The 16,444-nt window shown below is 33.2% G+C and overlaps 2 protein-coding genes across 8 annotated transcripts in view; one reads left to right on the top strand and one right to left on the bottom strand.

Annotated features, from left to right (window-relative positions):
* Positions 1–12,654, top strand: part of LOC123517119 (multidrug resistance-associated protein 5-like) — a 124,062-nt gene extending 111,408 nt beyond the window's left edge. For all 7 annotated transcript variants that reach the window (XM_045277035.1, XM_045277034.1, XM_045277030.1 and 4 more), the window contains 9 exons: positions 2,411–2,564; positions 5,065–5,193; positions 5,856–5,947; positions 7,032–7,216; positions 7,569–7,734; positions 8,312–8,495; positions 8,994–9,186; positions 9,349–9,461; positions 10,218–12,654. In XM_045277035.1, coding sequence (XP_045132970.1) covers positions 2,411–2,564; positions 5,065–5,193; positions 5,856–5,947; positions 7,032–7,216; positions 7,569–7,734; positions 8,312–8,495; positions 8,994–9,186; positions 9,349–9,461; positions 10,218–10,365 — 1,364 coding nt within the window. In that variant the 3' untranslated portion in view covers positions 10,366–12,654. The remainder of the gene's footprint in view (positions 1–2,410; positions 2,565–5,064; positions 5,194–5,855; positions 5,948–7,031; positions 7,217–7,568; positions 7,735–8,311; positions 8,496–8,993; positions 9,187–9,348; positions 9,462–10,217) is intronic.
* Positions 12,227–13,025, bottom strand: LOC123516714 (histone-lysine N-methyltransferase SETMAR-like). The gene is made up of 2 exons (XM_045276315.1): positions 12,599–13,025; positions 12,227–12,438 (listed from the first exon to the last, which is right to left on the bottom strand). Exons 1-2 carry the CDS (start codon positions 13,023–13,025, stop codon positions 12,227–12,229), a joined length of 639 nt encoding a protein of 212 aa, XP_045132250.1.
* Between the last annotated feature and the right edge of the window lie 3,419 nt (positions 13,026–16,444).

The raw sequence follows: 16,444 nt of genomic DNA, 5'->3' as shown, positions 1-16,444 counted from the left end.
CAGGCACACACCACACACCGGGACAACAAGGTCACAACTCCTCGATTTACATCCTGTACCTACTCACTGCTAGGTGAACAGGGGCTACACGTGAAAGGAGACCACCCAAATATCTCCACCCGGCCGGGGAATTGAACCCCGGTCATCTGGCTTGTGAAGCCAGCGCTCTAACCACTGAGCTACCGGGCCGTGTGTGTGTGTGTGTGTGTGTGTGTGTGTGTGTGTGTGTGTGTGTGTGTGTGTGTGTGTGTGTGTGTGTGTGTGTGTTATGTATGTATTACCTATTTACAGAGTACATTACACAGCCATTTCAACTGTTAATAGTATTAGGCATGCAAAATGTGGGAAAAAAATCCCTTGGGTAACTCGTTTCTTTGGATAACTTAGATTGGCCTTCCTGCCAATTGGTCTGCAAGGGTTGCTGTATGGCAAAATTCTTCTGTCCTGTGTTTCTAGATGACCAGCAGACAACCATATGTGAACTTATGTCCCTGATAGCATGATTTTGTGTGTTCCTGTTCCTTGCTTTTATCATGAATACGTATATGTGCATTTTGCATGTACAGAGAGAACGCTATTCTCTACCTCATAATATTGGAAGTAGCACCATTTTATATATATATATATATATATATATATATATATATATATATATATATATATATATATATATATATATATATATATATATATATATATATATATATATATATATATATATATATATATATATATATATATATATATATATATATATTGTGGTACCTTGGTATATGTTTGCTTGGTATGTGACTTTGATTTGGAATAAGACTTGCGTGCCAGAACTTGTATGGGCCAAAGTGAGTCAGAAGACTGATCACTGCCCTTGTTTACCTCTTGGGAGACAAAGTCACAACTGCCCATGAGAAGATTGTCATTTTTTTTTATTTTCATTTCATCTAATTGCTTTTGCATTTACCATATTTGACAGCATATGAGACACACCTTTTCATAAAAATGTCTAAAGAAAAAAATTTCCCTTTATTTTGTATGGGAATGTGAGGCCTCCCATTGATTTGATTTTGAAATATCCTTCACTTGTACCTCTGAAGATTTACACTACTGTATTATAGGCAAATGTATTGTCATTCTTTTCAACCCAAATATGATGTAAGGAAATCTTGAAAATGAAAATATGGCCTTGTTTACTGACATGACAAAGTGTGTTGTCGACATCTCAGTTTTGGTTGTTCTTCACCTTGCCTCTGTGACTTGGCCGCTACCTTTGTCTTATTACTGCAATCATATAGGATGTTTTTACTGTTGTGATTGTTAGCTTCTTGTTCAGCTTTACTGCTAGTTTCTTACATGCTTTTTTAATAGTACATACTTTTTTTTCCCCTTAATGCATTCAAGCAAAGTGGGGAGAATATGAATCTTTCCAGTTTGCAGTGTTGTAGAGGAATGAAGCTCATATACTATTGAGAAACACAAAGAATGTCAGTGTATCTAATGAAAAGAAACACAATAATAGGAGAAGGTTATGGCTGACAGCCATGGGTAGAGCAAGGCTAGGATTTGTTTATGTTAAGGGACACTGATCATACCACACCTAATTTTTTCAGCATCTTTGTCCACTCATTTTTTTTCTTGATAATGTATAAAAATACCTAATTTGAAAAAACACAATTGGGCTGCTTGTTGTCAAAGTTGACAGAGTTGCAGGCTGACAGTTTTTAGGCTGTTTATGATATAAAGTCACACAAAAAGATCAGAAAAGGAGAATTGTTTTTATTTTCCCCGTTGAAATGATAGATATTTAGTAGTGACAACAGCAAGGAATGCAGTTCTAATGTAGGAAAAACTGGACAAATGTAGTCATTGAAATAAGCCCACACATATCTAACTCAGTCCTTTTATACAAATTGTTAAGTATAACTGGATAAGTGCACCATTATTATTGGTGTTGCTATTCATCATTAATAAAAGCAAAGCTACTTGCGTATTTACTATCACCGATGACTCATGTAGTCTTTCTGTTACTAATATTTCAGCACCATCTATTTTAAACTACTCCCCTAGTATTTAATTTCTCAAATTTATGGATCTGGTAAAGTTAAATGTACAATTTGTTAGCCTTTCTTTTGATTTTCTTAAGGCTTTTTTTCTGAATTGATATTAAAATGAGTACTTTTCACTGATAGGAGTTTTGATATGTTGAATTAATGGTGAGTGGCTGCTTACATATAACCTCGGGGACATATTCACTTTTGGCATCCCTTAAATGAGAGTATGGGTTACTAAAGTTTGAGTTAAAAATTAGGCTAATGATGATGATAAGTTATTTAATGCAGTGTGTCACAGTTCTTCATATGTTGTCTTTCAATATTTGATATAGTTAACTATAGCTGCTACATAATTTTGATTACAGTTGATGTTCGAGTTCCTATGACACTGGAGATGTTCATCCAAAACATATTCCTCATAGCCAGTGCCTTGCTCTTCGTGTGCCTGGTTTTTCCATACTTTTTGCCAATCTTAGCTGTACTGGCAATCATTATGATGTTCATCAGAAATGTTTTCAGGTAGGTTTGTTGATATTAATTCTTTTTACTAATTGATAAACTTTTTATCATTATTTGTTTCTTCTTTATGTATTTTTTACTCAAATTTAAATCAAACACTGATAAACAATTGCCTCAAGGACATGGCACTTAAGATAGATATCTCAGTGTTCCCTGCATGTTGTTAAAAGTAACCTAAAGGGATGAGAGCAGGGACTGAGGAGCTCTTCATTTGGTAATGACATTCTTACTGTACAAAAAAGGAACTGTCTTAATGAAAAGATGTTTTGTACTTAGTTACTTGTTTCTTCTGTGTTTGAAAGATTTTTAAAATTTCATTCTCCTTCTTTTGGTTTCCTTTTTCACTTCATTTATTTGTTAAATTTCTTTTTCAAGATGCTACACTATATTTTTATGGAGAAGCAGCTGCTTTGTTCTCAGTTCAGAACCAGTGAAGTATTTGTATTTCATGTCAAAGGTTATATGTGACTGTGGTTATGTTGATGATTTGCATCATGGAAGCTGTTGGATATATTTTAGAAAAGTGAGCTTTGCATTGGCTACTGTACTTTTATGACTCGGTTGTGGAGCTGCTTAGATATGTACTGTATATATTTTTTTATTTCTTACATAAAGATCATCATTTGGTATGCATCCTAATGTTTCATGTGTTAAGTGTGCATGCAGCTGTAATTTGGCTTGTATGTGAGTATTAACTACTTATATGATATTGGCATGAATCTTTATTATCTCATCTTGCTAGTGTTGAGATTTGAACACTAACTGCATATAAGGACTGATATACTGCCATCCAAAGACTTGCATTATGGACACTGTTTGATGAGAAGCTCAGCCTTTTCCTATGACCTCATAATTTCCAAGAGATTTATAAAGTTAGAATTACAGACTTTGATAAGTTGAATAATTTCATTTAATTACTTTATATGTCAGGTTACCCATCTGTGTACATTATAAATTTTCAGTCTCAGTCCAGTTATCTGTGTGTATTTATCAAGTTTCTTAGGTATGTGAATAATTTGAAAGATCAATAGGTTGGTAGTTATAGATAAAGTTTTGGTGTAGAGGCAGTAGTGGCCAGTTTCTTTCTCTGGACAATAAATAAGAAAAGATATGAGGATCATCGAGCATATGGGGAAGAATTTGTGGTATGCAGTGTAGTTTAAGAAATGACAGGGAATGCATCAACCATGATTTTCCTGTGGCATCTGTGCATGGCAAAAAAGTAAGAATATGTTTTAAGCATCCTTGAATTTAGAGGAAGTATGTTACATACTAGATAGGTAAGAATTGTGGACCATTTAGCCAGTATATGGGTTATATTATAGAATGTTAAAGGGTTGAAAAAGCGTCTGTTTGATATAGAATATACTTACAGACATAAAAGGTAATTCCAACTTCAGAAGACTAGTATGTAACCAATTCTGATTTTGAAAAATGTCCTTTACCTGTAACCTACATTTTTGTCTAATTCAAGTTCCAAACAGTAAACAATTTTTATATATTTATTTCTTATTATTTTCTTATGTATATTTTTAAAAATGTGCAGTTGTATATAGATGTTCCCCAGATGAAAACAAAAATATTTGCAGGCTTTAAAGTCTCTTCTGACATATAAGGGGCTAGAAAACAAATTTTGGATTCTCTAGAAGTGAAAATCTTTTATTAGTTCAGACATTTTTTTTTTGCTTTATGGACATTGATTTTTTTTATAATCTTTTTTTTTGTTAAGTTGTGTTGAAAGCTTGTTTAATCTTGTAAACTGTTATATGTTTTGCTCAAAGCTAGACCTAAAAAAAAAAAAAAAATGTAAAAGAAAAATGTGGTCTAAAACATCTTATCCATCATCGTAGGGCCACCACATAAAACATACAGCTAAAATGGAATTTATGGAAACAAAAATTTTACCAGGGCTCTAATTTCTGAAAATATTTCTATGTCCATTCATTTCTTTTAATCTTCTTATTTGTCATCATTGTAATATTTACAGATTTGTTTATTCATAAATTTTGTTAGTTTTTAAATAGTTGTCTTGAAAATAAAAAGCCTTCCTTCTCAGAAAAGTACTAAATTTTCTTAGGGCCATTGTTTATGTAAGAAGGAAAGATCAGATGGGCATATAAGTCCCTTATAACATCACAGGGCTACTGCATAGGGGAATCAGTACAATTTAAGAAAAATAATTAAAACCTGCCATTATTTGTTTTATTTGTTCAGTGGAATATTTTGTGCCAATAAGTTTTCTTTTTAATCTTAGTATTCAGCATAGATGCCACACATACAGAAAAGTAGATAAGTAGACAGACTGATATTAGTGCTTCCTTCCAGAAATCTTGCCATTATGAAAAGTCTTTGAAAAAAAATATTATACTGTACAGAGATGAGAAAAATGCACTCAGTCCATCAGAGTATTCAGTGCATTTTTTAAACATTCTTGGTTTAGGTAGGCATCATGATCATGGAGGTGTAATGCCTTTTTTTGTGTGTTGTTTCTGTCCTTCAGGGTTGGAATCCGGGATTTCAAAAGATTAGAAAATATATCAAGATCACCATTGTACAGTCACATAAGTACAACGGTTAATGGACTGGCCACCATTAATGCATATGATAAACAACCCCTGTTCTTCAAGAAGTAAGTTGTTTTACATGGTATTAATCAGTTTTGTTTCCTTGACAGACTAATTTTTGCACTTTTGATGCAGAACCAGTGCAGTGTATAATAACTCATTTTACATCTGATGTCAGATATGAATTTGATATACAGACAACATATTTTGAAAAAAAAAAAAAGATAAATTCTGTGCAGCTTTTACAGTTAAGATAATTTATCTTCGCTATAAACTTATTTTCAAATTTATTGAAACTAATGTAAAAGCATCAAGATGGTCTGTTTTGCTCACAGATAAGAATGCAAACAGTGAGCATGTTGAGGAACAAAAAATTAATATTGAAAACACCACAGCCATAATCTTTGTTTTTACATGTTCCTTCATGCAGTCTGGCAGCATAACACCATTTTATTTTTCTTATTAAGTGTGAAATCAATAGAATGAAGGTCTGATTTGAAGTTTTACTGACTGGTCTGTAATAAAATATTCTGTACAGTGAATGGAAACAGATTTTTGAGCTTATGTTAAGAGAGCAAGATTATTGTATCTAAAAGTCCTTTCTAAGATCTGTAGTGAATTGTTTTTGTATCCATGCATAGACATTTCTTTCTGTTTAGTTTTGATTTCTAATTTATAGCTCATTATTTGTTTGTACTTGGTAACAACTTGTTTTACTGCTTTGCAGGTTTTCAGTCTTCTTTGATGAAAACAGTTGTGCCATTTACCTCTTCAACTGTGCAATGCGATGGTTGGCAGTGAGACTGGATTTGCTGGCATGTAAGTGGTATCTAATTTGAAGTGATGTATTGGATTGATCTTTGCTGTAAATATAAGTGCCTTCATTTTTGTAAGATAAGATGGATATAATAGTGATACCATGCATTTTAGTAACTTGTCTGATAATAAATAAGAGCGTATTTCTGACAATCTTCAACCATAGCCAGATCTCATTTCTTATATGAGATGATACTGACCATTGTATTGTGACTAATAAGACTGTTTTGATACCAAACACAAAATCACTGTATTGTATTATAGTATTAACTATAAACTACTCATTCCTCTAAGTTATGGCTGTATTTGTTTCAATAGTTTTTACTTTCAGTTTCATTTTTTCGAGAAGATTGAGTATTACAGGTTTTGATCCTGGTCCCCAGAGTTACAACACTGGAAATATTATAGAAGTCTTTAGACTAGAGACAATCTTTGCTGCTCTATGGTTTTCCTGAATACAGTACAAAGCAGACAAGTAGCATATGACACTATACTTGATGTACTTACAATTCTTAAGATGTTTGTATGTATCTGAAAACCAGAATATCTCCTTCAGAGTTTTGTGTCATTATACTAGTTGTTTTGTTGTATTCAGGAATACTTTGTGATAGTTTCATGCCAATTTGCTACATTTTTTGCATCCATGAAGACACTGCAGAGCTTTAGTTTGCCTTAATTTAAGCATTAAATTCTTAGATCTGCTAAAAAAGTACTAGTTAAAGTGTGTCTAGTTTATCGTTTTACTGCTGATACCCTTGATCTTGCTTATCTGGCCATAATATGATGTCTTGCTTTTTGGATTATCATGTAGTAAATACTGAGAAATTTATTTGAAGATAATTTGGCCTGGAAATGCAATTACCAGTGATTAAATATGATAGAACACTCATCACAAACACAAATTCAGTTTGTTCTCAATCAGGCCAAGATGATCACTAAGGCTTCCATACAATAGATTGCAATCTTTATGAGGAGTTCTTATAGGTATATATCAAATTAATTAATTTTCATGTAGAATAAAAATGATTTCTTTTTGATCAAAAGTCCTTTTTTAAATTCTAAATTTGGGTAAATCTTATTTTTTCAGTATGTGTGACTTCTAGCACAGCAATGCTAGCATTGTTTCTTCGAGGATTAGTGGATCCTTCATTTGCAGGCCTGGCCTTGGCATATGCAACACAGCTCAGTGGTATTTTTCAATATACTGTAAGACTCAGCACTGAAACTGAGGCAAGATTCACATCAGTCCAACGACTCGACAATTGTTCAAAGGTAATTGTGATGTTTGTATGATATTAGGAAGGACAACAAATAGGGTAATTTATACCACAGATCCTTTAATGTTTTGTTCATCTCAAGAAAGAGATTAATTAAATTATATGCATTTTTCAATTATGATGCGTGCCATAGCTCCATGAGAAAGACAGAGTCTTCAGTGAAACAACAACATTAAAGAACTTAAGAAAGGGAGGAGATAGGAGAGTACTAGATTGCATATGGATACAAGCAAATACATACTTGAAGGAGTTCATAGGTGAATTGTTAGACTCCATATACATAGGATAATGTATTCCTCTTACCATGTACTTTTGTCTGATACAGTATTCTGCTTTTGTTTCCTCAGGTCCTAGTGTCTGAAGCACCGTCCATCATAGAGTCCAAGCGGCCAGATCCCCTTTGGCCTAAATATGGACGCATTAGCTTTAAGAAAGTGCAGATGAAGTACCGACCAGAAACACCTCTTGTTCTAAAGAGCATCTCATTTCACATTGACTCCATGGAGAAAATTGGTTTGTAAATTTGTTGCTTCTGTACTATCTTCATTATATTTGATGTGCTAATTTCTTCTGAAGAGTTATTTGCAGCTTTTCCTAAAATAGCTTTCTTATTCTGTATTATGTAACTCTTTTATCCTTATCATATTTTAACTTGTAATCTGTTTCACACCCTGTGATGTGAATCTTGATGACTGTGTTTGATATTAAGAACTATAATTATTGGTATCAAATATTTTTGACTGCTCAAATTGTTTTCTGGATAATTAATTTCTAGACAATTTTACTACATTACTACTACTACTACTACTACTACTACTACTACTACTACTACTACTACTACTACTACTACTACTACTACTACTACTACTACTACTACTACTACTACTACTACTACTACTACCACCACCACCACACTACTACTACTACTACTACTACTACTACTACTACTACTACTATCAATTTCATTCTTCTTATTTTGTGCAGCATTCCCGTATCCATGTTCATAGTTTTCACTGAGCTATATTCAAGGATAATCAGCTTTTATATTTACAGTTTGTTGTTACCACCCACTACACATTTGTTGTTACAGGTGTAGTTGGCAGGACAGGCTCTGGTAAATCCTCCTTGGGAACAGCTCTCTTCAGGCTGGTTGAACTAACAGCAGGCTCCATCCGAATTGATGGCATTGACATATCAACAGTAGGACTTGAGGATCTTCGTTCTCGACTCTCTATCATTCCTCAGGACCCAGTACTTTTCATTGGAACAGTCAGGTGACGCTATGGCATTGAATTGTTCAGTATTCTAGGAAATAGATTTGTAGGTATTGGGAATTCTTACTTGTAGAGAAGATAGCTTTCTTCAAACAGTTTTTCTTGAGCTACAGGGGAGGTACAGTTGGCATCCATATTTAATGAAGCTGTTTTCCTTTGTATATTTCTAACAAATGTGACATCTGTCATATTGTGAGCTAAAATTCTGGCCAATGATATATGCCTATTACAATAAGTATGGAGCAGCTGTACATGACATTACTGCATGTCAGTTTTGAAAGATCCAACTAAGGCAAGCACATATCTCATGCATAGACTTGTATACTTGGTGTAGAGGCAGCAGTTTTTCATGTCACCATATTCAGTAGTTTGGCATGAATTTGTTTCTATGTAACCTTCATTAACAGGATTTTGCAGTATTTTTTTGTAAAAAGAAAACAAAATGAAATTATTATTCCAAAGTTGAAAATAAATCTTCCTCAAAATCTTCCTTAACAGATATAACTTAGATCCATTTGAGAGGCATTCAGATGAGGAAATATGGTCAGCATTGGAGCAGACGTACATGAAGGACCGGATCAGCTGCCTTAACTTAGGATTATCTTCCTGTGTTGTGGAAAATGGGGAAAACTTTTCGGTTGGAGAGCGCCAATTGCTTTGCATGGCTCGAGTACTTCTGAGAAATTCCAAGGTAAATTTTTTTCATATAGAATGCTAGTAAATACAAACCAAAAGTTAACATGACTGACAATGTACACAAAAACTATAATCATGTGAATTACCATCAGGTGACAAAGGCTGACTTTGAACCTGGAAGTTGCTAGTGCAAAAGTTTTTTTTTTTTTTTTTTCAGATATTGTTTCTTGATGAAGCTACTGCTGCAATAGATGCAGAAACTGATATCAAGATTCAGAAGACTCTGAAGAATGCATTTAAATCATGCACCATGATCACAATTGCACATAGGTAATTCATCATGCTTATCTAATTATGTGCTCAGATTACATTGATACTTGTTCCTTAAAGCTTTCTGAAATTTAATAGTAAAAATTTCCTCCACTAGCTTCTCTGATAATCTAATCCTTTTTCATACTGCAGTTTTCACTCTCATCTGTTCTCATCTAATATATACTCTGAAACATCATTGAAATTATGTTCCTTTACACTCCACATCATACATCCTATGATATATATATATATATATATATATATATATATATATATATATATATATATATATATATATATATATATATATATATATATCTATCTATCTATCTATCTATCTATCTATCTATCTATCTATCTATCTATCTATCTATCTATCTATCTATCTATCTATCTATCTATCTATCTATCTATCTATCTATCTATATATATATATATATATATATATATATATATATATATATATATATATATATATCTATCTATCTATCTATCTATCTATCTATCTAACTATATATATATATATATATATATATATATATATATATATATATATATATATATATATATATATATATATATATATATATACAAGAAATCCTCTGCAGTACAACTAGTTGGGTTCTTCAGTAGTGCTTGCACAATGATCTTTAGTATGCCAACCTCATAACTTATTGGAAAATTAAAGTTTTGCCTATACAACAAAAAAATTCATGGTCAAATCTACATACCTTTATGTGAATGAGTTGTAATACATTGTATTTCCTCTTTCAGACTCAATACAGTGATGTTGTGTTCACGGGTGATGGTGTTGGATGATGGAAAGGTGATGGAGTTTGATACACCTAGAACACTTCTTGCAAATAATTCTTCTATGTTTTCAAAGATGGTTGCTAAGTCTAAAGCATCCTTTATTTCGTAGACCATCATTTTTATTTTTCCATGACAGCTTTTATCACTATTTACTTGATGCATTGCCTGTGAACTTACTATCAAAAGATATATATATATATATATATATTTTTTTTTTCATACCATGTGGGCTTTTCACAGGAATTTATGGGCTAAAGGGGATACTTATTAAGGGTACCTCCTATTTCAAAGCCCACCCGCTAGGAAACCGTTGCCCTGAGTGAGGAAGCCCAACCTACACTCAGACCGTAGACAGGATTTGAACCCGTACGCTTGGAGACCCCTCAGATCCCAAAGCATGCACGGATCCACTGTACCACAGCGGCCATATGCACTCATTGGAGATGAACTTTGATAATTCTCATAACAGATACTCCTTATACTTTACAAAACTTTAAAAGTTGCATTTAGCTTTAGCTAAGTAACGTAAAAAAAAAAAAATATCCTGGGAATGATATCCATTGAAATAATAAACCTTTAAACAATGTGTTTATGAAGAAGGGAACAGATTCCTTTATATAAAATGTTTCTAAACTATTTGAATGAATGTCCACTCTTTGCAAGAATCATCTGACAGTTAGAAGTGCAAGACCAGCACTAAGGCAACTTGAGCTCACAATCTGTTTAGGCTCATCATTTTTGTTTAATAACTATACTTTTGTTATTGGTGCTCACTTTTTATTTAAGGCATGTCTCACAATAGATACTAGAGATAAGAAAGTTGAGAAAAGGGAGTAGTTCCAGATTCTTTATGTCATACACTAACTGGAATTACTGAAAAAATGGAATCAGAAGTGATAGTGGCCAAATTTTGTGAGGGATGTGGGATCAAGAAATAAACAAAGGGAGAAGAAAGTTGAAAAAAAATATGCTGCTATTTATTATAAAGATGTGCATTACAAGTACATGGAAATGGAGACAGAAACCACTTCTTTACAAGTCACTATTTATTTTGTTTTTCTTAGTGTTCCCTGTTGATTATTTATTGCCACATAGTAAAGAAAGTGTTACAAACAGTAAAAGTTATTTTCTCAATGTATATTTGCAAATGATGGACATTTGCAAAGAACAGAACATGGAATCTACATTAATCTGTTGTTTTAAGGGCTGAGTGTTGTATGATTAAGTACTACTCTCATTTACATCTTCAAATGGCCATATCTATTAGTGAGTTGACTTGTTTTTATTGTATATTGTATTCTGATAATTTCATCTCATGTACCAAAAGCTAGATGTAGTATTTACAAGATACATGATAACAGTTACCTAGTCACTTCATGAATTGAAATTGCCTCAAACTGAAATAAGAAAAACTGGACACTAGTACAAAGAAGGGATTGGTGGTCCAGTTATTGACCAGGTAGCAGAGGCCCATTACTCATATATTGCAACAATACTCTTGAGCTTCTATTATGCTGTTAAGAGAATACTTGGACAAAAATAATTTAGAACCCTTTTGTAGATATGTTAACAGCTGTATTGTATAGACTATCTTCTTGTCTGGGTTTCTTTGGGAGGTTTATCTTTATTGGTTTCACTTGAGTCCAATCTGTAATATGTTTGGACAATTCTATGGTCTGGAGTGGACAATAGAGGAATTTGCAGCAGTCCAATTTTGATAACTGGAATAGAAACTACTGGTTTAAGTTTTGAGACAAGTAATGATTTAGGTAGCATAATTACAGCATGATTTCTTGGGATATATATACATATATATATATATATATATATATATATATATATATATATATATATATATATATATATATATATATATATATATATATATATATACGAGGGGGGAGTAAAAAATTATATGCACTCTTGGTTTTTTAATGTATTTACACAAAACCAGGGGATAAGCAAGTACATCATTTTTCTATATAGTCTCCTTGTTTTTCGATGCACTTGGTCCAGCGGTCCACAAGCTTGCGTATTCCCTCCGAGAAGAAGGTTTGGGGTTGGTCATGCAACCATTTATGCACCGCTTCTTTCACATCTTCATCCCGTAGGAAATTGCCGACCTCGTAAACCATCTTTGAGCAGTCCAAAGATATGGTAGTCGGAAGGGGCGAGATCTGGGCTGTAGGCAGGGTGTTCAAGCACCTCAAAACCCAATTGGTTAATGGGCGGCCGTGTGTGGGCGTGCATTGTCATGCAACAACAAAACTTTCTTCGACAATAGGCTTCGGCGTTTGGTGCGAATTGCTGGCTTCAGTTTGTTGGCCAGCAAAGCACTGTACCTTGCACTGTTGATCGTGCACCCCTTTTCCAGGTAGTCTTCCAGTATAGGTCCTTTGAGTCCCAAAAAAGGGTTAGCATCACCTTTCTCGCAGAAGCCTGAGTCTTGAATTTCTTCGTCGCTGGCGAGCCAGGATGTTTCCACTCCATACTCTGTCTTTTGGATTCTGGCTCATAATGATGGACCCACGTTTCATCGCCTGTGACTATTCTGCTCAAAAATCTCTCGCCATCATTGTTGTAGCGATCGAGTAAACGTTGGCAGACCTCAAGACGTTTGCGTTTGTGCTCTGCAGTAAGCTCCCTTGGCACCCATCTCGCACAGACTTTATGGAAGCCGAGCTCATCGTGGATGATTTGAAAGGCAGAACCATGACTAATCTGCAGAGAACAAGCTACCTCATCAATGATAACTCGCCGGTTCGCCATTACCATCTCTCGAGCTTGCTGAATCTTCTCATCAGTGGTGGAGGTTGACGGGCGTCCTGCTCCTCTTCATGCGTCACGCTCGTCCGGCCACTTTTAAACTTCTCAATCCACTCATACACACTTCTACGTGGTAGTGCACTGTCCCCGTATTGTGCTAAAAGCCTCCGATGAATTTCAGCCCCTGACACTCCTTCTGACCAGAGATATCGGGTCACTGCTCTTTGTTCTTCCTTGGTGCATACTGCTAGTGGAGCGGCCATGTTTACACAGTAAAAACAGAAAGCAAAATGGCGCGATCAGGCTCAAACTTTGATCACATGACCACAGTAGTATCAACTATAAGCACGCATGTGCAGAACGCAGCGTGGCAATACTGAAGACATGTTATGGCGAAAGTGCGGATAATTTTTGACTCTCCCTCGTATATATATATATATATATATATATATATATATATATATATATATATATATATATATATATATATATATATATATATATATATATATATATACAGAGAAGTTCAACATGACTGAGGTTGTTAACAAATGATAGAGACAACTTAAAGCTTTTATTGTTAGTGTTATTTGCAGAAAATTCATCCTGAAAATAATTGATGTACAGTATTGCTAAGTACCACCAGACCAAAGAAAATAAATGAAAACCTGTAATATAATTACAAATATGCTATTTCACAAAATTTTTTATACTAACTTAAATTAAGACCTATGATTTAAAAGTCTCTATTCTCCTACACTTATGGTACCTCTGCTGATTCCCCCATTCCACCACTGTATACTTAAAGTCTATCTCTTACAGCTTTTATTGCACATTTATCTCCTTCATGTGAGAATAGGGACCAACAAGTCTCCACAGTTACAAAAAATACTATGAAGTTATTGTTCCTTTCATCAGTGATTAATTTTATTTTTAGTATTTTTCTTAATTTTCTAGAAAAAAATATCAAATTTGTCATTATTGCTCTTTAATATGTAAATTTTTTATTTTATTTTACTAAGTCTTTGCTACATTGAAAATAATTACTTTAAAAATGAAGGAGATCTTGTTTTGAAATAATATGGCTTGTTAAAGTTTTCAATTCTTTTCAAGATGGTTTTCTGATCCATGATATTGATTTCTTTGTGCTTTAAGGAACTTTTCTTTTCTACTCATACAGATTTTTTTCAATAAACCTGGAGGACCTGGTGATTATCAGAAAGTTATTTTTGTCAGGCTGGTCCCTCTTTTTTTGTATTCCCTTCAAAATGGTGCCAGAGTTGCTTAAGCTCTTCTTTGTTCCTAGGTTGTGTTTAGTATTCCCTTGCAGCATGTGTTGTGGTATTCATATCTTGCTTCTTTTAGCTGCATTGCTTTGATAAATTGTTTTGATAACTTAAAGATTTTGTTTATTTTATTTTATATATGTATTTATTTTTGTTATATACTACAATAACAACTTCATAATGTATTGTGATAAATCCTGACCTGATAAGCAGGAGGAACAAGTCACAGTTATGATTAGTGGAGCAGAACTGGAGGAGAAGTGTGGCATGTGGTGATGTGAGAAATGAAAGGCATAATGCAATGCATCACAAAATTCTCTCTCTCTCTCTCTCTCTCTCTCTCTCTCTCTCTCTCTCTCTCTCTCTCTCTCTCTCTCTCTCTCTCTCTCTCTCTCTCTCTCTCTCTCTCTCTCTCTCTCTCTCTCTCTCTCTCTCTCTTTCTCATTTTTTTTTAACCAAGCATTCTTGTGCAGTTACTTTTTAAAGTATTGATGGATAGATGTAAGCAAGAGAGATAACACTTTTCTATTTCTCAGAGTGAGAATTATTTTAACTAATCAGAGTAAAAAAATTATGAATAAACTAGTGTGATTTTTTAATGGATAACCTCATAAATTTGTTAATTACATGTGTAGGAAGGTAATTTTATTCGGGAGTATACTTAGTTATGTTTTTTATTTACTGCTTTTTGTTTTTTCTCCTAAAAGGCAGAAAGAGATTATATTTCATAATTTAGGATATGATGCATATAAATTTTCCTTAGTATGTTACCAGAGGTTGTACCTTCTTGGCCTATGTTGTTTTATAAAGAAAGTTATATTTTCACAGTTTAATAATCAGCATATGTTTGACCTTATTGATTTTATCATCCCAAGTAATGAATAAGTTAAGATTGCCTTTAATGTTGTATGACATCACATCCTAGCCATCCATGAGTTTCAGAACTCATGTACCTATCTACATAGTACTGTCTAAGGATAGAATGTGTTATTAAGGTGGTTCAAGGCTCAATGAGTTTTCATTTCTCAGTAAATTTCTTGAATATTAACATTATAAGGTATGGATATACTATATTAATTAAAAAGGAAGTGGAAAAGAAAGAACTTGTGATTCTAAGCTTCAGGCTGCATACAAAAATCCTCCAACTTTGCATTTGATGATTTTTTAATATAAATTGACTGGTGGTTTAATATTAGTGCAAAAAAACAACATTACTGTTCGAAGATATTTGTGCTTGACTAATTGGGAATTCAAACTAATGTGGTTTTACCAAGCAGTTTGGTTGATAATGATACATGTGATATTTAGATGCACAATATCTGTTACATATATGATTGATTTCTGTGACTGAATTTATCATCTCACTGAACTGCAATTGTCATAGGTTATGATTGATTATGGCCTTATGGATTAGTTTTTAATCTGTCATTATCCATACCATCTATTAGCATATATAGGTTTCATTTGTCATCATTTTATAAGTAGCTTATTTATGATAGCAATAGGTATATTTTCTTGTATTAATTAATGCAGGACTTCATTGGTGAGTGACAAATTTCAACTTGAGATCCAAGAAATGCGATTTAGCTTTTATCAGCAAATGAATGATGAATCACACCACAAAGTAATTATAATAGTCATTAGCTAAACTCATAAAGGCTTTTCACCCTGCCTCCTTCCCAAGATGTGTGTGTGTGTGTGTGTGTGTGTGTGTGTGTGTGTGTGTGTGTGTGTGTGCACCTCCTTACCTTGTCTCCACACAGCACTACTTCCTCCACAGGGACACTGACCCAGAGCTGTGAATCACCTCTATTTCCTTTGTGCTTTGTTTTTTTACTAAGAGACAGCAACTGTCCTAGGGATATTGTTTTGGTAAGTATGTACAGAGGTAGATTATACCATTATTATTATTATTATTATTGTTACTATTATTATTATTATTATTATTATTATTATTATTATTATTCTCATTGTTACTATTGTTAATAATAATAATAGTAGTAATAATAATAATAATAACAATAGCAGTATTAATAATGATGATAAATGATTATTGCTGTTACAATGCCAAAACTAGAAATTTATTTATCATTATTATTATTATTATTATTATTATTATTATTATTATTATTATTA

This window comes from Portunus trituberculatus, chromosome 41 (genome assembly GCF_017591435.1).
Source record: "Portunus trituberculatus isolate SZX2019 chromosome 41, ASM1759143v1, whole genome shotgun sequence".
Lineage (NCBI taxonomy): Eukaryota > Metazoa > Arthropoda > Malacostraca > Decapoda > Portunidae > Portunus > Portunus trituberculatus.
Note: the sequence above shows the minus strand (reverse complement) of the source record. Positions and strands in the feature narration are given on the sequence as shown.